General features: G+C 49.1%; 1 protein-coding gene across 7 annotated transcripts in view; it reads left to right on the top strand.

The window, feature by feature from the left end:
• GOLGA1 (golgin A1) overlaps positions 1–22,248 on the top strand; it is a 189,929-nt gene that overhangs the window by 59,183 nt on the left and 108,498 nt on the right. For 4 of the 7 annotated variants that reach the window (XM_075324135.1, XM_075324134.1, XM_075324137.1 and 1 more), the window contains 5 exons: positions 44–213; positions 359–470; positions 11,916–12,011; positions 13,822–13,947; positions 14,088–14,183. In XM_075324135.1, the coding sequence (XP_075180250.1) occupies positions 44–213; positions 359–470; positions 11,916–12,011; positions 13,822–13,947; positions 14,088–14,183 (600 nt within the window). The remainder of the gene's footprint in view (positions 1–43; positions 214–358; positions 471–11,915; positions 12,012–13,821; positions 13,948–14,087; positions 14,184–22,248) is intronic. The other 3 variants (XM_075324139.1, XM_075324140.1, XM_075324136.1) reach the window with 1 other exon arrangement.

Genomic DNA, 22,248 nt, shown 5'->3' with positions numbered 1-22,248 from the left:
TTTGGTCTTAACTAGAAATTTTGCTTCTGGGCCAACATTTCAGCTGTTAAAGAAGGAAGAATTGCTGAGCAAAGCTGAAAAAGACTTAGAGCTAAAACGGAGAGACGCGGAGACATCCCGGGCAGAACTGCAGGACAGTCGGCACAGATCGGATAAACTCGAGGAAGACCTTCAGCGGCTCCAGGAAGAAAACGCCGAGTTGGCAGAGCACAGGTAAGATCCAAGAGAAATGACTCCCCTTTTATGTGTCTGAAAGATTGTTACAGGGAAAATACCGTATAGTTGCTCACAGTAATAAAACCGCACTGCTTTTTCCTACATAACTCTCAGTTCAGCATGGCTTGTTCTGGTTGTACAGGGCAGAACTGGCAGCAGCTCAGGAAGGGGCAGAGAAGAAGATTACGGAGCTGGAACAGAGACAACAAGAACTGCAGGACTTTATCCAGCGGCTGTCCCTGGACTTGCAGAAGGTCTGATATCAAACTTTAACATATCTACTATTGCTGAATATACACTACTCACAAAAAGTTATCAATCCTATATAATGAAAACTGGAGGCCGTCTTATCTTCTGGGCAGCACATGCATCATTGCCCAAAAAATATAAAACAGGATATTTGCCAAATGACCCATCACCCAGGAGGCATACAAGTATGGCTAATTTCACCTGTATGCCCATATTAATAACCAACATCAAAAAAGGAAAAAATACAAGCCCAAATAGTAGAATATTAAATTCCTATTCTTAAATCATTAATATATAAACAAATAGGGAAGAGACCCCAGACACATAGAACATAAAAATAGCAAGCGGACCCCTGACCTAATAAATAGGTGAAATAAGGAATTTGATAATATAAGTACCGTATATTTTGGACTATAAGACGCACCGGACCATAAGACGCACCCTGGTTTTAGAGGAGGAAAATAGGAAAATAAAATTTTAAGCAAAAAATGTGGTCATGACACACTGTTATGGGGCAAGAATCTGCTGCTGACACTGTTATGGGGGTAATGTCCCCAAATTCTCTACTAAGGTACCCCATCCTGGTAATGATCCTCCTGTCTTGTATATGTACCCCATCCTGGTATATGCCCTTATCCTGCTATATACTGGCATCCTGCTATATACTGGCATCCTGCTATATACTGGCATCCTGCTATATACTGGCATCCTGGTATATACTGGCATCCTGGTATATACTGGCATCCTGGTATATGCCCTTATCCTGCTATATAACCCCATCCATCCTATTATATAACCCCATCCATCCTGCTATATAACCCCATCCATCCTGCTATATAACCCCATCCATCCTGCTATATGGCCTGTATCACACAAAAAAAATAAACGTTTATACTCACCTTTCCTCGCTCCATGCAGCACTGTTACCTGTTACCCCCCCCCCCGTCTGTGGCGGCAGCAGCGCCGCTGGAGTGTGGAGCCGTCACTGGTCACTTCCCTGCAGCACCGCTCGTCCTCCTGTCTGCCAGTCAGCTGACCTGCGTGACTAGCGTCGCGCACAGCGATGACGTCATCGCTGTGCTCACCGCTCATACACAGATCAGCTGACCGGCAGACGGGAGGACATCGCGAAGCTGCAGGGGAACGGTGAGTATACCGTACTTATTCACTGCCCCCCCCCCCGCGCTGATGATGATGATGCGCGGGGAGCAGTGAATACAGCCGCACGTGATCACTCCAGGCTGTAGTTGCCAGGGGTGATCACGGCCGGCTGTTTACTATGCGTGCACCCCCCCATCATCCCGCCCACCTGTCAGCGCCGGCTTCAGCGCTGAGGGAGGATGGGCGTGCATATGTAATAATTGGGCCCAAGTGGGCACGGCAGGCGCTGCTACAGCCTGCTCGTGCTGCCGATGACCCGCTCCACCGCAGCACCCTTATTCCCGGCCGCAGCCCTATATTCAGACCATAAGACGCACCCCCCACTTTCCCCCCAACAATTGGGGGAAAAAAGGGCATCTTATGGTCCGAAAAATACGGTACATAAGGGGGTTAATATATACTACACAAAATATGTATGCTCACAGTGACTATAATATATATATAAGGGATATATTAATATCTTTGTGTAAAGAGAATATCCGAAACCAGACTATCCTCTTAAAACATATATATATTAGACTGTAAGCTTAAGAGCAGGGCCCTCACTCTTCTTGGTATCTTAATTTTGTTATTTTGTATTGTCTCACATTGTCTGTACATGTCCCCTCTGAATTGTAAAGCGCTGTGGAATATGTTGGCGCTATATAAATAAAACTTATTTTCTTTATCGTTCCTTTGGGAGACCCAGACCATGGGTGTTTAGCTTCTGCCTCCGGAGGACACACAAAGTACTACACTTAAAAGTGTAGCTCCTCCCTCTGAGCTTATACACCCCCTGGTAGCCAGTCCTAGCCAGTTTATTGCTTTGTGTCAGGAGGCATACATCCACACATGCATTCTCATCTGATTTGTTTGACTTTTGGAAAGAGTTTGAAGAAAAGCGGGTCCATGTCTGGACTCCCGGCATGTCCCTTCTCACCCCATTGTGTCGGCGGTGTTGTTAAGGTTGATTTACAAGGCTGCAGCCTTACATGCCGCGCTCCTTCACCATCCCTTCTGGGCTCTGGCTTGAAGTGGGAGCCAGCACGGTCTCAATGCCTGGCAGGAGTCCGGTCTCCATCCACAGTCCCTTGAGGATGCTGTTGGACCGGAGCACTCATCCCCAGGGACATGGCCCTGCGTCTCAGCAGCTAAGTACCTGAGACGTTTATGTTGGGGGTCCCGGTTCTTTATTGTAAGGGGATAGTATGCTGTATGTGATTGTTTTAACTTTTCCGGCGGGTTCTCTAGCTTTTGCCTGAGAACCGCGCCGATGGTGCCTGCTTGTCGGCCTCACCGCTTAAATTTAGGCCCCGGCTTCGCCGGAGGCCTAGTTTCATTTTCCTGCCCTCGCATGTCACTCATGCAGAGGGACAGGTTCGGCTCCTCCCGGCGGCCGTTCTACACAGGGGAGGGACACTCCCCACTGCTGGGGTGTCCCTCCTTCCCTGCAGGTCTCTATAGCCCTCCAGTTCCCGCTCTTTTATAGGAACGCCCTCTTCTCAGGCAGAGTTCACTCTGCTCTGGGACATCCTGCATTCTGCATCTCTGCTGAGGTGCTGCGACTGGGGGACCGGGCTTCGGGATCTGGAGGGCACACAACACCGCGCTCAGCGGTCTGGTAAGCCACAGCCGGTCTCCGGTTGTGGACCTCTGTATATTCTCCCTGGGGTTCATTCTCTGCAAAGCCCCCACTCCAGCAGCATGTCTCACACAAGGAGCAAGGCTCCAAAGCTTTATTCTGCATGCACTGCATGTAAGCTCCTGCTGCCTGAGCCGAGCACCTATCCACATTGTGATGTCTGCTCTAACTTGGCAGTGCCACAGCCTGGAGTCTCACCCCCAGTGGTCTCTCAGGCTGCTGCTGCACCTGTGATTGAACCCCCGGCCTGGGTAGAGTCCTTTTCTAGGTCCATATCCCAGTCATTTGCTGAGTCCATGGGGCTTTTGTCCAGGACTTTGGTGAATATGCATCAGCCCCCCTCACAGGGTGCCTCTAATACTCTTGACAGAGGACTCCTATCCTCTGACCTCCGTCCATCGGAGCTCACGGAGGATTCATCTTCTGATCCCAGACCCCGTCCTTCTAAGAGAAGGCGCAGGGTTTCCTCCCCCTCCCCATCCCACGGCTCTGTCTCAAGAGCTGACTCTCAAGATGAGGAGGATGCCCTCACTGGGGGCTTGGAGGCTATGTATCCCATCGATTTCTCTGAGGGTGACTCAGATCTTAGTGATTTGATTGCTTCTATTAATTTTGTGCTGGATCTCAATCCGCCAGTATCAGAGGAGCAACTCTCTTTGGCAGAAAAACATCAGTTTACCTCGCCTAAGGGAGTAAAGAGTGTGTTCTTTAACCACTCCAGTTTTCAGACCGCTGTGACCAAACCCAGGGCCTGCCCTGACAAACGCTTTCCAAAGCGTGGTTCTGATGACCGGTTTCCATTACCACCTGAGGTGGTCAAGGAGTGGTCTCACTCCCCAAAGGTAGACCCTCCGGTGTCTAGGCTATCAGCCCGGACCGTTGTCGGTGGCTGATGGCACCTCACTTAAGGATTCCACTGACCGTCAGATTGACCTTCTGGCCAAATCTGTGTATGAAGCTGCGGGGGCCACGTTTTCCCCGACTTTTGCAGCAGTGTGGGCTCTCAAAGCCATCTCTGCTTCTCTAGAGGAGATGCATTCCCTCACCAAGGAATCTATGCCTGAGATGGTTACCTTAACTGCTCAGGCTTCAGTTTTTTCATCCTATGCCATGTCTGCCATGCTAGAGGCTGCTCACCGCACTGCGGTGGCTTCAGCTAATTCTCTTGTTATCCGCTGGATTTTGTGGCTTCGAGAGTGGAAGGCAGATGCTTCTTCCAAGAAGTTTCTTGCTGGACTCCCTTTTGCTGGTTCACGGCTGTTTGGTGAACAGCTGGATAAAGAAGCTACTGGCGGGAAGAGTACTTCCATGCCACAAACCAAGACCAGGAAACCCGCCCAGGGTAGGAATCAATCGAGGTTTCGTTCCTTTCGTTCCTCCAACTGGTCATCCTCTAAGCCTTCCGCCTCGTCCGCTAACTCAGCCAAGGATCAGAAATCCAACTGGCGCCCAAAAGTGCGTCCGCAGAAGACCGCAGGAGGTTCTGCCACTAAGGCAGCTTCCTCATGACTCTCGGCCAGCTACAGCCACGTCCTTAGTCGGTGGCAGGCTCTCCCACTTTGGCGACGCTTGGTTAAAGCAAGTCTCCGATCAGTGGGTGAGAGACATCATATCTCACGGCTACAGGATAGAATTCTCTTCCAGCCCTCCAAACAGATTTTTTCTCTCAACTCCCCCCTGCTCCAAGGCCGCCGCCTTCTCGCAGGCCGTGGCGTCCTTGCAGGCAAACGGAGTGATTGTCCCAGTTCCCGCTCAGGAACGGTTCAGAGGTTTTTACTCAAATCTCTTCCTAGTTCCAAAAAAAAAGACTGTACCTTCCGGCCCATCCTGGATCTCAAGCTTCTCAACAAGCATGTCCGGGTGCGGCATTTTCGCATCGAGTCTCTGCGATCAGTCATTGCCTCTATGACCCAAGGGGAGTCCCTGGCGTCCATCGACATCAGAGATGCCTATCTACATGTGCCAATCGCAGTGTCACATCAGCGTTGGTTACGTTTTGCGATAGGAGAGGATCATTTCCAATTCGTGGCTCTCCCCTTCGGGTTAGCCACGGCCCCTCGGGTATTCACCAAGGTCATGGCGGCAGTGATTGCGGTCCTGCACCTCCAGGGGTTAGCAGTGCTTCCTTATCTGGACGACCTTCTGGTCAAGGGTACATCCAGCGCAGACTGTCAGCGGAGTGTTTCGCTCACTCTCGCCACCCTAGCCCAATTCGGGTGGATTGTCAATCTTCCCAAATCCACTCTGACTCCGACCCAGAGTCTCACGTACCTAGGGATGCAGTTCGAGACTTTGCCGGCACTTGTGAAGTTGCCCTTAGACAAACAGCTGTCACTCCAGCTAGCGGTGTGCTCTCTCCTGAGGCCCCGCCGTTATACCCTCAGGCGTGTCTGATGCAGGTGCTGGGTCAAATGGTGGCCTCCATGGAGGCGGTTCCCTTTGCCCAGTTCCATCTGCGTCCTCTGCAGCTGGACATTCTCCGCTGTTGGGACAAGCGGCCTTCCTCCTTACAGAGGTTAGTGGCTCTGTCGCCACGGACAAGGAGCTCTCTTCAGTGGTGGCTTCGACCCCTCTCCCTGTCCCAAGGGCGCTCCTTCCTGACTCCGTCCTGGGTGATTCTCACCACGGATGCCAGCCTATCCGGCTGGGGAGCGGTACATCTCCACCACAGAGCACAGGGCACTTGGACTCCGTCCGAGTCAGCCCTTTCAATCAATGTGCTGGAAACAAGAGCTGTGCTTCTAGCTCTCCTAGCCTTTCACCACCTGTTGGCGGGCAGGCACATTCGAGTCCAGTCAGACAACGCGACAGCGGTTGCCTACATCAATCACCAAGGCGGGACACGCAGCCGCCTGGCAATGTTGGAGGTCCATCGCATTCTTCAATGGGCGGAGGACTCCAAGTCCACCATATCCGCAGTCCACATCCCTGGCGTAGAAAACTGGGAGGCAGATTATCTCAGCCGTCAATCCGTGGACGGTGGCGAGTGGTCCCTGCACCCGGCAGTGTTTCAGTCAATTTGCCGCAAGTGGGGCACTCCGGACGTGGACCTAATGGCATCCCGTCACAACAACAAGGTTCCGGTTTACGTGGCTCGCTCCCACGATCCTCAGGCCTTCGCCGCAGACGCTCTGGTTCAAGACTGGTCCCAGTTTCGTCTGTCCTACGTGTTTCCCCCTCTAGCTCTCTTGCCCAGAGTCCTGCGCAAGATCAGAATGGAGGGCCGTCGAGTCATCCTCATTGCACCGGACTGGCCCAGGCAAGCTTGGTATCCGGACCTGCTCCAACTGTCCGTGGAGATGCCGTGGCATCTTCCGGACCGTCCAGACCTGCTCTCGCAAGGTCCGTTTTTCCGCCCGAATTCTGCGGCACTCAAATTGACAGCGTGGCTCTTGAGTCCTGGATTTTGACGGCTTCTGGTATTCCTCCTGAAGTCATCTCCACTATGACTCAGGCCCGTAAGTCTTCCTCCGCTAAGATCTATCACAGGACTTGGAAAATTTTCCTGTCCTGTTGTCGCTCTTCCGGCCATTCTCCTTGGCCATTCTCGTTGCCGACCCTTCTGTCTTTTTTACAGTCCGGTCTGCAGCTAGGACTGTCCCTCAACTCTCTCAAGGGACAAGTCTCAGCTCTATCAGTGCTGTTCAGCGGCGTCTCGCCCGGCTGGCTCAGGTCCGCACCTTCATGCAAGGTGCGTCTCACATCATTCCGCCTTATCGGCGGCCCTTGGATCCCTGGGACCTTAACTTGGTCCTCACGGTATTGCAGTAACCCCCTTTCGAGCCCCTTAGGGAGGTTTCTTTGTATCGTCTTTCTCAAAAGGTGGCCTTTCTAGTTGCCATAACTTCTCTCAGGAGAGTCTCTGATTTGGCTGCGCTCTCCTCTTAGTCACCTTTTTTGGTTTTTCACCAAGACAAGGTAGTTCTCCGTCCGACCCCGGACTTTCTTCCTAAGGTGGTCTCTCCCTTCCACCTTAACCAGGATATTTGCTTGCCTTCCTTCTGTCCGGCCCCTGTTCATCGCTTTGAGAAAGCGCTGCATACTCTAGATCTGGTGCGTGCTCTCCGGATCTATGTGTCTCGCACCGCTGCACTTAGGCGGTGCACCTCTCTTTTTGTGCTAACCACAGGGCGGCGCAAGGGTCTCTCTGCTTCTAAGCCGACCTTGGCCCGTTGGATTAGATCGACCATTTCGGACGCCTACCAGAGTACTCGGGTGCCTCCCCCGCCGGGGATCAAAGCACACTCGACCAGAGCTGTCGGTGCCTCTTGGGCTTTTAGGCACCAGGCTACGGCTCAACAAGTCTGTCAGGCTGCCACTTGGACTAGCCTGCATACCTTTTTGAAGCACTACCAAGTGCATGCTCATGCTTCGGCAGATGCGAGCTTGGGCAGACGCATCCTTCAGGCGGCTGTCGCCCACTTGTGAAGTTAGGCTCCGCCTAATTCTTAGTTTTTTCTGTTTATTCCCACCCAGGGACAGCTTTGGAACGTCCCATGGTCTGGGTCTCCCAAAGGAACGATAAAGAAAAAGAGAATTTTGTTACTTACCGTAAATTCTTTTTCTTATAGTTCCGTATTGGGAGACCCAGCTCCCTCCCTGTTGCCTGTTGGCAATTTTCTTGTTCCGTGTGTTATCACCGGCTGTTGTCGTGGACAGAGTCTCCGGTTGTTCCGGTTCTTACTCGGTTCTACTTGTGGGTGGCTATTCTCCTTCAGGTTTGCACTAAACTGGCTAGGACTGGCTACCAGGGGGTGTATAAGCTCAGAGGGAGGAGCTACACTTTTAAGTGTAGTACTTTGTGTGTCCTCCGGAGGCAGAAGCTAAACACCCATGGTCTGGGTCTCCCGATACGGAACTATAAGAAAAAGAATTTACGGTAAGTAACAAAATTCTCTTTATTCCAACCTCTTTGTGGTTCCCAAAAAGGATGGGTCAGTTCGACCCATCCTGGACCTCAAACACCTGAACAAACATGTGCACGTACGGAGATTCAGAATGGAGTCCCTAAGGTCCATTATTGCATCCATGGTCGTAGGGGAATTCCTCGCCTCCATAGACATCAAGGACGCGTACCTGCACATACCCATCACCCCAGATCACCAAATGTTCCTCCGCTTCGCAGTTCAGGACCCCCACTTTCAATTCGTAGCTCTACCCTTCGGCCTTGCCACCGCACCAAGGGTCTTCACCAAAGTCATGGCGGCCGCCATGAGCGTCCTTCACACCAGGGGAGTAGTCGTTCTCGCTTACTTGGACGACCTCCTCATCAAGGCCCCCTCCTTCCGCGACTGCTCAACCAGCGTACAGATCACTGTGGACACACTATCCCGCTTAGGGTGGCTAGTGAATCTGGACAAATCATCCCTGATCCCATCACGATCCATCACCTTCCTGGGCATGTCCCTGGACACCCGTCGGGGCTTGATCTACCTCCCCCTGGACAAGGCAATCGTTCTTCAACGAGCGGTATGCTGCCTTCTACGTCCTCCATCTCGCTCCATTCGATTCAGCATGAAGGTACTCTGCAGGATGGTGGCGGCTATGGAAGCAGTACCCTTTGCTCAACTGCACCTCCGCTCACTGCAGCTAGCCCTTCTAGCGGCCTGGGACAAGAGCCCCTTCTCCCTGGACAGACATCTTCACCTGACGCCTTCAGTCAGGTACGCACTCCGCTGGTGGCTTCGGTCCTCATCCCTATCGAAGGGGAGATCTTTTCTCCCAGTGAACTGGCTGCTCCTGACCACGCATTTTACCAGCACCACACTGCTCAAGGACGTTGGACGCCCCAGGAGTCTTCCCTACCCATAAACCTCCTGGAAATCTGCGCGATCTTCCTCGTGCTCAGGGCATTCTGCCCTCTGCTAGCGGGTCATCAGATTCGAGTCCAATCGGACAATGCGACAGCTGTAACCTACGTCAATCGCCAAGGGGTATACCTGCAGCAAGGCAGCTTATCTCGAGGCCCACAGGATCCTCAGCTGGGCCGAATCGACAGGGTCAGTGATATTAGCGGTACACATACCGGGAGCGAGAACTGGGCAGCAGACTTCTAGGTCGCCAAGGCCTGGCCGCCGGAGAGTGCTCTCTCCACCCAGAAGTGTTCCTACACATCTCCACTCGCTGGGGTACACCAGACGTGGATCTAATGGCCTCAAGGTTGAACGCAAAGGTACCCGCGTTCATAGCCAGGTCACGCGATCCGCAGTCCATCGGCGCGGATGCTCTAATCTGCTCCTGGCTCCACTTCCGCCTGCCTTACATATTTCCACCCCTACCTCTGCTGCCGCGGGTAATCAGGAAAATGAAAGCAGAGGGAGTCCCGGTGATACTGATAGTACCGGACTGGCCCAGGCGCGCCTGGTACGCCGAATTAGTACAAATGCTCGTAGACGTACCGTGGCGCCTTCCAGACATCCCAGACTCGCTGACACAACGGCCCATTTCCCATCAGAACTCCAGAGCCCTGAAGCTGACGGCATGGCCAGTGAGACCTGGGTATTAACAAGAGCAGGATTCTCCCCCGCGGTTATCTCCGCCATGATCAGCGCCCGAAACCTGCTTCATCCCGCATTTACCACCGTACGTGGAAAATCTTCCTTTCATGGTGCAGGGAAACTAACGTCCAGCCTCTGCCTCTGGCCATCCCCAGAATTCTCGATTTTCTGCAGGTTGGCTCTCAGTTCCCTTAAAGGGCAGGTCTCAGCGCTCTCAATCTTCTACCAATGCCGCCTGGCTCAAAAAACGCAGGTCAAGACCTTCCTCCAGGGCGTTTCCCATCTAGTTCCCCCGTACAAATGGCCGCTGGACCCATGGGACCTCAATCTCGTTCTGGACCGTCTCCAGAGGTCCCCCTTTGAACCTCTCAAGGAATCCTCCCTTGCTTTTCTGTCCTGGAAGGTAACGTTCCTGGTGGCAATTACGTCCATCAGACGGGTTTCGGAGCTAGCGGCACTCTCTTGCCGCGAGCCTTTTCTGATTTTTCACCAGGACAAGGTGGTTCTGCGCCCCCTTCCGGATTTTCTTCCAAAGGTTCCTACCCCGTTTCATTTGAACGAGGACATTGTTCTGCCTTCCTTTTGTCCACACCCAGTTCATAGGGTGGAAAGGTTTCTGCATTCGTTAGACCTCTCAGATATTACATATCCAGGACAGCCCCTTTTAGGAAAACTGACTCTTCGTTCGTCATTCCTGAGGGGCCTAAGAAGGGACAGGCAACTTCAAAGGCGACTCTGGCTCGCTGGATTCGCTCTGCGATCCAGGAAGTCTACTGCTTGCAACTCAAGCCCATTCCTAGTGGGCTACGGGCTCATTCCACGCGAGCAGTTGGCGCTTCGTGGGCCATTCGGCATCAGGCTTCAGTGGAACAGGTGTGTAAGGCTGCGACCTGGTCTAGCCTACATACGTTTTCAAAGCATTACAGAGTCCATGCCCAGGTTTCAGCTGAGGCAAATCTGGGTAGGACAATTCTGCAAACGGCAGTAGAGCACCTTCTCTCAGTAGGTGCTCCAGGCTGTCTGGGACTGGTTCCTAGTCCTTGGGTTGCGTTGTCTTTCTTTTATTTTTCCCACCCATGGACTGCTTTAGGACGTCCCATGGTCCTGTGTCCCCCAATGAGGCGTCAGAGAAAAACGTATTTGTGTACTCACCGTAAAATCGTTTTCTCTTAGCCATCATTGGGGGACACAGCACCCACCCTGTTGCCCTGTTGGGCCTTAGTTCTCTCAATACCTTATTTGGTTATGACTCTTTTTTTTTTTTCCTTTTCCTCATGTTCCTCTGTTGAGGTAAGTTTTTACTGGCTTTTTCGCCTACTGCTTGTGTACTAAAACTGAGGTTGCCTGGCCCGGCCAGGGGGTGTATACTGCAGAGGAGGAGCTATGCTTTTGCGTCTACTTATGCTGCCTATCCATAGGAGGACACTAACACCCATGGTCCATGGTCCTGTGTCCCCCAATGATGGCTAAGAGAAAACGATTTTACGTTGAGTACACAAAAATCCGTTTATTATAATTATATATTTAAGATACATGCTCATTGACCAAAAAATACTCCATATATTTAAACCCCATTCATTCAAAGTACAGTATAGAACAGCAGGGTCCCGCCTCACCCGACGCGCGTTTCGCACCGATATGCTTCGTCTTGCAGACGAACAACAAATAATAACAAAAGGGTGCCAGATTCAATTTAAATCTGCCTGGCGTTGTGTGGCGTAAAAGGAGTCTCTGAATTACCACTTGGACCTTTTAAAGCGATTGGCCAGTGATAAAAAAAAGATGGGTGATCCGCTCTGGGATTCGCAAGCTTGGCCCCGCAGCGATCGGGAGAAGGGGGCACTTTTATTCTTGGTAGAATGGAGCATGAATGCTCATACCTGACTGCCAATCCATTAATTTCCAAAGTGTTGAGCTCAGGTTTTTCTGACTGCCCCATAGAGAAGGAATGGAACGATGGTTAGGCATCCGAGTTGCCACCGTATGTTGTATATGGGATAAAAGATGATCAATGGGGCAGTTGCTTTTCCTTAGAGTTTAATTCTAAACGATTTGCTTAAAAAAAACCAAACTCATCTTAAACCTCTCATTACATACGCAAGAATAGAACTATTATATTTAAGAACGGCATTGTCTGCTATCTAGCTTCTACTGTCTTGCCTTGTACTTAGGCCCAGTCCGGAGCCTCTAGCAGTGAGAAGAGACTGATTGAGATTCGGGATGAGTATGACGCTCTAAAACTGCAGCATGAACAGTTGAAATCCAAGGTATGTCGTCTCCTCGTTCCCTACAAATATTACACTAAGCCAATGACCGGCTGCTTTTTAATTGCTTTAATCACTGGCCAATTATCAGCATATTGGCGCTAAAGTGGTAATCGGCAGTGGAAAAGCTGAAGGGTTTAGGCCTCGAGCCCACGTTGCTTTTTTTTCATGCTTTTTTTCCTTGCTTCTTTTAATCAATAACAGCAAGAAAAAAAGCATCCCAGCAAAGTCTGAAAATCCTAACTTGCTGTTCACACGCTGCTTCTTTTTTCTTTGCTGTTTTTGTTGCTGAAAAAAGAAGCAGCGTGTCAATTGCTTCTGGGTTTTTTCCTGCTTTTTTTTTACCAATTGACTTTAATGGAGTCAGGAAAAAACACATGTATAGTGCACACATTGCTTTTTTTCTCTATCGTCTTATTGGGGGGACACAGGACCATGCCCCAATGAAGGCTGAGAACAAGATTTTACTGTGAGTACACAAAAATCTGCCTTTTGACGTCACTAGGGTTCCCTTCAGCCATTTTCTCATCTCGCAGTCTTTACTGTGGGACCTTGCTGCAGGGAACTCCGGTGATGTCACAAGGTGAATCTAGTTCATGCCGGTGGATCACCGGGGTTTCTTGTAGATCCGCCGCCATGAACTCGGTTCACCTTGTGACATCACCGGAATTCACTGCACCTAGGCCACATAGCCAGTGTCCGCAGACATTTCTCTCTCATCTTATTGGGGAACACAGGACCATGGGTGTATGCTGCTGTTGCCAGGAGGTTGACACTATGCAAACTAATAAGGAAAAAAGTTAGCTCCTCCTCCGCAGTGTATACCCTGTGACCGACTAGGAACCAAGCCATTTTAGTGCACAAGTAGTAGCTGTAGTCATTCAAGAAAAGTAGATTTTGGGTACTCACCGTAAAATCTCTTTCTTGGAGCCTTCATTGGGGGACACAGAGACCATACAACCCATGGTCTCTGTGTCCCCCAATGAAGCGATAAAGAAATTAGAAATTACCAATCCAAACAGGGCGGGTGCTGTGTCCCCCAGTGAAGGCTCAGAGAAAAAGATTTTACGGTGAGTACACAAAAATCTTCCTTTTTCTCTCTCGCCTTATTGGGGGACACAGCAAAAAACATGGTCCTGTGTCCCCCAATGAAGGCTCAGAGAAAAAGATTTTACGGTGAGTACACTAAAATCTTCCTTTCTCTCTTGCCTTATTGGGGGACACAGGACCATGGGACGTCCCAAAGCAGTCCCTGGGTGGGAACAAAAACATTAACAACTATTAAGGTCAGACAAACCAACGGACCATTAGCTATAAAGGTTGTAACTGAAAATGGAGTCCCTGTGAGTCAGAGGTGAGCCACCGCCGCTTGCAGAACTTGTCTCCCCAGGCCTACGTATGGACGCTGGCCCAGGTAGCTGCTTTGCAAAGTTGAATAGCCGAGGCTTGATGGCGAACAGCCCAAGAAGCTCCCACCGCTCGGGTGGAATGAGCCTTCACGCTTCCCGGGAGATTCGCACCTTTGACCCTGTCCGATTTTGGGATTAAACTGCCGGGAGCGGCGCAAGCACTGGTCCTGACAGCGAGAGCCGAGTCCCGGCTGTCAGTTCAGCTGGTCACCCGACGGTGATTGCGGCAGTACAGCACCTGAACCCCCCCATTGTCGAATTAGTATAAAACAATAAAAAGCGCACTGACGCGCATCGCCAGTTGGGGGACCTTCTGCTTTCTTTAAGAAATCTGGCTTCGTGGTGAAATTATGCCATGGCTACTAGAACCTCATCCCGATACTGACATCGCTATTTTACACTAGATGGCGGTAGAGGCTGAAGAAAAAGATGCCTTAATAGTTCGTCTGCAAGAAAAAGTCAGTTCACTGGAGAAGACGCTTGAAGGAACGTTCTCTGGAGAGGAAGGTCTACAGGAACTTCTTAAGGAGGTGAGCTCATCGTCTAGACCTCCTGGTGACCGGTGTGTAGATGCTCCATATTGGAGTTAAAAAAGTTAAATATGAGATGATTATAACATAATCCAGATTACTTGCCTGGTATAACACAGAGTTCTTGTTATTTTATGCAGAAAGCTGCCCTAGAACTGAGACTGGATGAGACAAGACAACAACTTTTGGAGACCAGGACTCTACATATGGATGCAGTCACTCAGATGGAATCACAGGTATATACCTGACAATCAGGGGTTCCTGTACGTTCTCCTACCTGTATCTACAGTATCTCTTCTAGGCAGATTTTAGAAGCAGTAACTAATTTTTGTAACCCTATTACATTATTTTTCTTATACTCCTCCAACATTATCATCTGTAATGTATTCCAGAGCTGCACTCACAATTCTGCTTACTCTTGGAATTGGAAGACAATCCTATTCTCCAATTCCTAATGTAACAATCACATTTCTCTCTCGCCTTATTGGGGGACACAGCACATGGTCCTCTGTCCCCCAATGAAGGCTCAGAGAAAGAGATTTTACGGTGAGTACACAAAAATCTTCTTTTTGCAGAATATAAAAAAAATTGTAATCAGACAATGGGGAAGGAGAATAGACGTTTCCCCAGGGTTATGATCATACACTGTGCTGCTTAGTGCCAGCACCTCCTAGAGCGGGGGGTCCACAACAGTAGCTTGCGGGACCCTTGTCTGCTTAGGGGAGTGCTGCTCTCATCTGTATTGTCATATACCGGGAGGGGCATTATTATGGGAACACTTGGGCATTATTACAATATACACGGAACCCCGGTCAGGTCATTACTACTTTTTAAGGGGACAATTGTGGGGGCATCATTACTTTTGTAACATTGACATTTGGGCATTATTGGTTTTAAGGAAGGCATTTGTGGCCTTATAATTTTTAAGGGTGTGCTCATGGCATTAGTTCTTTTATTAGAGACATTTCTTACTTTAAAATGGGACACGCCAGACCTTATTACTTTATAAGGAGGCATTATTGCTCTATATGGGGGTGTTGGCCGCATTATTGCCATATTTCTCTCTCGTCTCATTGGGGGACACAGGAAACCATATATGTGTCCCCTAATGAAGGCTCAGAGAAACAGATTTTACGGTGAGTAGACAAAAATCTTATTTCTTTATCGTTCCTTTGGGAGACCCAGACCATGGGTGTTTAGCTTCTGCCTCCGGAGGACACACAAAGTACTACACTTAAAAGTGTAGCTCCTCCCTCTGAGCTTATACACCCCCTGGTAGCCAGTCCTAGCCAGTTTATTGCTTTGTGTCAGGAGGCATACATCCACACATGCATTCTCATCTGATTTGTTTGACTTTTGGAAAGAGTTTGAAGAAAAGCGGGTCCATGTCTGGACTCCCGGCATGTCCCTTCTCACCCCACTGTGTCGGCGGTCTTGTTAAGGTTGATTTACAAGGCTGCAGCCTTACATGCCGCGCTCCTTCACCATCCCTTCTGGACTCTGGCTTGAAGTGGGAGCCAGCACGGTCTCCATGCCTGGCAGGAGTCCGGTCTCCATCCACAGCCCCTTGAGGATTCTGTTGGACCGGAGCACTCATCCCCAGGGACATGGCCCTGCGTCTCAGCAGCTAAGTACCTGAGACGTTTATGTTGGGGGTCCCGGTTCTTTATTGTATGGGGGAGAGTATGCTGTATGTGATTGTTTTAACTTTTCCGGTGGGTTCTCTAGCTTTTGCCTGAGAACCGCGCCGATGGTGCCTGCTTGTCGGCCTCGCCGCTTAAATTTAGGCCCCGGCTTCGCCGGAGGCCTAGTTTCATTTTCCTGCCCGCGCATGTCACTCATGCAGAGGGACAGGTTCGGCTCCTCCCGGCGGCCGTTCTACACAGGGGAGGGACACTCCCCACTGCTGGGGCGTCCCTCCTTCCCTGCAGGTCTCTATAGCCCTCCAGTTCCCGCTCTTTTATAGGAACGCCCTCTTCTCAGGCAGAGTTCACTCTGCTCTGGGACATCCTGCATTCTGCATCTCTGCTGAGGTCCTGCGACTGGGGGACCGGGCTTCGGGATCTGGAGGGCACACAACACCGCGCTCAGCGGTCTGGTAAGCCACAGCCGGTCTCCGGTTGTGGACCTCTGTATATTCTCCCTGGGGTTCATTCTCTGCAAAGCCCCCACTCCAGCAGCATGTCTCACACAAGGAGCAAGGCTCCAAAGCTTTATTCTGCATGCACTGCATGTAAGCTCCTGCTGCCTGAGCCGAGCACCTATCCACATTGTGATGTCTGCTCTAACTTGGCGGTGCCACAGCCTGGAGTCTCACCCCCAGTGGTCTCTCAGGCTGCTGCTGCACCTGTGATTGAACCCCCGGCCTGGGTAGAGTCCTTTTCTAGGTCCATATCCCAGTCATTTGCTGAGTCCATGGGGCTTTTGTCCAGGACTTTGATGAATATGCATCAGCCCCCCTCACAGGGTGCCTCTAATACTCTTGACAGAGGACTCCTATCCTCTGACCTCCGTCCATCGGAGCTCACGGAGGATTCATCATCTGATCCCAGACCCCGTCCTTCTAAGACAGACCTGGGCAAGGGGCGGCCCGCGGGCCACATCCGGCCCGCCTACTCTCTGTGACCGGCCCGCCTGGCTCCGGGCGTCCTTGCTGGCCGGTCACTGATGAGGGCAATCTGACCTGTTGTCCGGAGCTCCAGGCTCCGGGCGGCCCGTGGTCAGATTGCCCTCATCACACGCTGCGTGCCGGCAGGGAACAGAGGACAGATAGTGCAGCAGCGGAACGCAGGAATCTGTCCTCTGTTTCCTGCCGGCACTTTCTCTGTGACACACACGCGCGCCCTGATGTCGTCAGTACGGCGCGCGCGTGTGTGTCATTTGAAAATGAAAAGTTCCCGCCCGGCAGGAGAAGATGATGCAGCAGCCGGAGCCCGTACGGAGAGAGGAAGCAGCTCAGCGGGGAGCCGTACAAGAGAAGAGGATGTCAGCGGGAGCCCGTACGGAGGTGCCTGAGGAGGGAAAGGTGAGTGGTGACTAGTAACCTGAGGGGACAATGGGGGGAATGGAGGGGAGGGGGGGGGTGTAACTGGTGAGTAATATTTGGGTGTAGTGATGTAGTATATGGCAATGTAGTTTTACAGGTGTAGTATATAGGGGTCTAGTGATGTATATCTGGATGTAGTGATGTATATTACAGGTGTATATGGGGGTGCAGTGACGTATATTACAGGTGTATATAGGGGTTTAGTGATGTATATTACAGGTGTATATAGGGGTGTAGTGATGTATATGACAGGTATATATGGGGGTGTAGTGATGTATATTACAGGTGTATAAGGGGGTGCAGTGATGTATATTACAAGTGTATATAGGGGTGTAGTGATGTATAAGAAGTGTATATAGGGGTGTAGTGATGTATAAGAAGTGTATATAGGGGTGTAGTGATGTATATTACAAGTGTATATAGGGGTGTAGTGATGTATATTACGGGTGTATATAGGGGTGTAGTGATGTATATTACAAGTGTATATAGGAGTGTAGTGATGTATATTACAAGTGTATATAGGAGTGTAGTGATGTATATGACAGGTATATATGGGGGTGTAGTGATGTATATTACAGGTATATATGGGGGTGTAGTGATGTATATTACAGGTATATATGGGGGTGTAGTGATGTATATTACAGGTGTATATGGGGGTGCAGTGATGTATATTACAGGTGTATATGGGGGTGTAGTGATGTATATTACAGGTGTATATGGGGGTGCAGTGATGTATATTACAGGTGTATATGGGGGTGTAGTGATGTATATTACAGGTGTATATGGGGGTGCAGTGATGTATATTACAGGTGTCTATGGGGGTGCAGTGATGTATATTACAGGTGTATATGGGGGTGCAGTGATGTATATTACAGGTGTATATGGGGGTGTAGTGATGTATATTACAGGTGTATATGGGGGTGTAGTGATGTATATTACAGGTGTATATGGGGGTGTAGTGATGTATATTACAAGTGTATATGGGGGTGTAGTGATGTATATTACAGGTGTATATAGGGGTGTAGTGATGTATATTACATATATATATATATATATATATATATATATATAATATATGAGAGAGAAAACCCGTAACTGCGAGTGGTACTGGAGTTACATCGGGTACCACGTGCTCTCTCCCCGCCCCCTGCAGCGCCATACCGCCATTACAGGGCCTGATTGCGTTTCTCCGGTACCTGTTTGCATACATGTGACAGGTACCGGAGAAAACACGAGTCTGTGAAATAAAAAGATTTTCCATATTTACCTGCTTTCTTCAGCTCTGCTGCCTCCCGCTCCTGACCACCGCTCATTCATTGATTATTCACCGCACTCAAGACCTGGAAGCCGGAGCATCGCGATGACAGCACCGGGCACAGCACCGTTGAGGACATCACCGCAGGGACAGGTGAGTATTCTGCAAGCACAGTGACCTCCAGGAGGTCATCAGAGTTTCCAATGAACTCTGATGACCCCCCTGCGACACCCACGCTACAGCTTCATGGGTTCATCAGAGTTCATTGGGAACTGTGACTAGTCCCCGAGATGCTCCGGCTTCTAGGTTCTCAACACACACACACACACCTGTATACTTACCCAGCGATGCGGTCCCCAGCGCTGTCCCTGCTTCCAGCTGCTCACTGCAGTGAATATTCAGTGAGTATAATTACCAGCGATAAGGAGCGGGAGGCAGCAGAGCCAGAGACAGCAGCGCTGGAGAGAGGTAAATATAGAAAATCATTTTATTAAAAAGACCCGTGTTTTCTCTGGTATTTGTCACACTGATGTCACACAGATCACATCAGTGTGCGATCTGTGTGACACCCGTGCTGCCGGAGAAAAAAACGGACATGTGTGCGTGCAGGGCCACGAGGGGTCACACAGTCCGTAACTTACTGTTTGTATATGAAGGGATAGTATATATACTGTATACAGTATTGGGTAAAACTGAGTTAATTATATTAGTCCGGCCCTCTAAAACCATCCCAATTTCTCATGCGGCCCCATGGAAAAATTAATTGCCCACCCCTGTTCTAAGAGAAGGCGCAGGGTTTCCTCCCCCTCCCCATCCCACGGCTCTGTCTCAAGAGCTGAATAGGATAACTGAAGTGAGCACTAATATATATATATGAGTGCAAGCCAAAAATACATACTATATATAAGAATAAGGCTGCACATCAAACTTAGATAATGGTATAATGCCTCAAGCATATGGAAAAATATTGGAATATACAATGAAAAATGCTACTTGCTAATTTGAACATGTGAATAATGAATTGCATACCTGCTATGAATATTAGGAAAAAGGAGATATTTAGCAATCGCATTGATCAATGTAACTGAGCCCCAAGGCCTCGTCAAGGCATATCTCTATATTGGGGTCCCTAGCTCTGTGACCCTAACTGTGTGTCATCTCATTGCAATTAAAAACTGCTATGGGTAGAGAGGGGTAACTAAGGACTTTCTTATATAGGAGATGGAAAAAACATGGCCGAAAGGGGCGGAGCTGTGTTCACATTCAGAAAAAAAAAAAAACTACATATAACTGAATAGGATAACTGAAGTGAGCACTAATATATATATATGAGTGCAAGCCAAAAATACATACTATATATAAGAATAAGGCTGCACATCAAACTTAGATAATGGTATAATGCCTCAAGCATATGGAAAAATATTGGAATATACAATGAAAAATGCTACTTGCTAATTTGAACATGTGAATAATGAATTGCATACCTGCTATGAATATTAGGAAAAAGGAGATATTTAGCAATCGCATTGATCAATGTAACTGAGCCCCAAGGCCTCGTCAAGGCATATCTCTATATTGGGGTCCCTAGCTCTGTGACCCTAACTGTGTGTCATCTCATTGCAATTAAAAACTGCTATGGGTAGAGAGGGGTAACTAAGGACTTTCTTATATAGGAGATGGAAAAAACATGGCCGAAAGGGGCGGAGCTGTGTTCACATTCAGAAAAAAAAAAACTACATATAACTGAATAGGATAACTGAAGTGAGCACTAATATATATATATGAGTGCAAGCCAAAAATACATACTATATATAAGAATAAGGCTGCACATCAAACTTAGATAATGGTATAATGCCTCAAGCATATGGAAAAATATTGGAATATACAATGAAAAATGCTACTTGCTAATTTGAACATGTGAATAATGAATTGCATACCTGCTATGAATATTAGGAAAAAGGAGATATTTAGCAATCGCATTGATCAATGTAACTGAGCCCCAAGGCCTCGTCAAGGCATATCTCTATATTGGGGTCCCTAGCTCTGTGACCCTAACTGTGTGTCATCTCATTGCAATTAAAAACTGCTATGGGTAGAGAGGGGTAACTAAGGACTTTCTTATATAGGAGATGGAAAAAACATGGCCGAAAGGGGCGGAGCTGTGTTCACATTCAGAAAAAAAAAAAAACTACATATAACTGAATAGGATAACTGAAGTGAGCACTAATATATATATATATGAGTGCAAGCCAAAAATACATACTATATATAAGAATAGGGTCACAAGTAGTAGTAGCAAGTAGCATTTTTCATTGTATATTCCAATATTTTTCCATATGCTTGAGGCATTATACCATTATCTAAGTTTGATGTGCAGCCTTATTCTTATATATAGTATGTATTTTTGGCTTGCACTCATATATATATATATTAGTGCTCACTTCAGTTATCCTATTCAGTTATATGTAGTTTTTTTTTTTCTGAATGTGAACACAGCTCCGCCCCTTTCGGCCATGTTTTTTCCATCTCCTATATAAGAAAGTCCTTAGTTACCCCTCTCTACCCATAGCAGTTTTTAATTGCAATGAGATGACACACAGTTAGGGTCACAGAGCTAGGGACCCCAATATAGAGATATGCCTTGACGAGGCCTTGGGGCTCAGTTACATTGATCAATGCGATTGCTAAATATCTCCTTTTTCCTAATATTCATAGCAGGTATGCAATTCATTATTCACATGTTCAAATTAGCAAGTAGCATTTTTCATTGTATATTCCAATATTTTTCCATATGCTTGAGGCATTATACCATTATCTAAGTTTGATGTGCAGCCTTATTCTTATATACTGTCTCAAGAGCTGACTCTCAAGATGAGGAGGATGCCCTCACTGGGGGCTCGGAGGCTATGTATCCCATCGATTTCTCTGAGGGTGACTCAGATCTTAGTGATTTGTTTGCTTCTATTAATTCTGTGCTGGATCTCAATCCGCCAGTGTCAGAGGAGCAACTCTCTTTGGCAGAAAAACATCAGTTTACCTCGCCTAAGAGAGTGAAGAGTGTGCTCTTTAACCACTCCAGTTTTCAGACCGCTGTGACCAAACCCAGGGCCTGGCCTGACAAACGCTTTCCAAAGCGTGGTTCTGATGACCGGTTTCCATTTCCACCTGAGGTGGTCAAGGAGTGGTCTCACTCCCCAAAGGTAGACCCTCCGGTGTCTAGGCTCTCAGCCCGGGCCGTTGTGTCGGTGGCTGACGGCACCTCACTTAAGGATTCCACTGACCGTGAGATTAACCTTCTGGCCAAATCTGTGTATGAAGCTGCGGGGGCCGCGTTTTCCCCGACTTTTGCAGCAGTGTGGGCTCCCAAAGCCATCTCTGCTTCTCTAGAGGAGATGCATTCCCTCACCAAGGAATCTATGCCTGAGATGGTTACCTTAACTGCTCAGGCTTCAGCTTTTTCATCCTATGCCATGTCTGCCATGCTAGAGGCTGCTCACCGCACTGCAGTGGCTTCAGCTAATTCTCTTGTTATCCGCAGGATTTTGTGGCTTCGAGAGTGGAAGGCAGATGCTTCTTCCAAGAAGTTTCTTGCTGGGCTTCCTTTTGCTGGTTCACGGCTGTTTGGGGAACAGCTGGATGAAATCATTAAAGAAGCTACTGGCGGGAAGAGTACTTCCATGCCACAAACCAAGACCAGGAAACCCGCCCAGGGTAGGAATCAATCGAGGTTTCGTTCCTTTCGTTCCTCCAACTGGTCATCCTCTAAGCCTTCCGCCTCGTCGGCTAACTCAGCCAAGGATCAGAAATCCAACTGGCGCCCAAAAGCGCGTCCGCAGAAGACCGCAGGAGGTTCTGCCACTAAGGCAGCTTCCTCATGACTCTCGGCCCGCTCCAGCCACGTCCTTAGTCGGTGGCAGGCTCTCCCACTTTGGCGACGCTTGGTTAAAGCAAGTCTCCGATCAGTGGGTGAGAGACATCATATCTCACGGCTACAGGATAG

The sequence above is a fragment of the Anomaloglossus baeobatrachus genome, chromosome 9, assembly GCF_048569485.1.
Source record: "Anomaloglossus baeobatrachus isolate aAnoBae1 chromosome 9, aAnoBae1.hap1, whole genome shotgun sequence".
Lineage (NCBI taxonomy): Eukaryota > Metazoa > Chordata > Amphibia > Anura > Aromobatidae > Anomaloglossus > Anomaloglossus baeobatrachus.
Note: the sequence above shows the minus strand (reverse complement) of the source record. Positions and strands in the feature narration are given on the sequence as shown.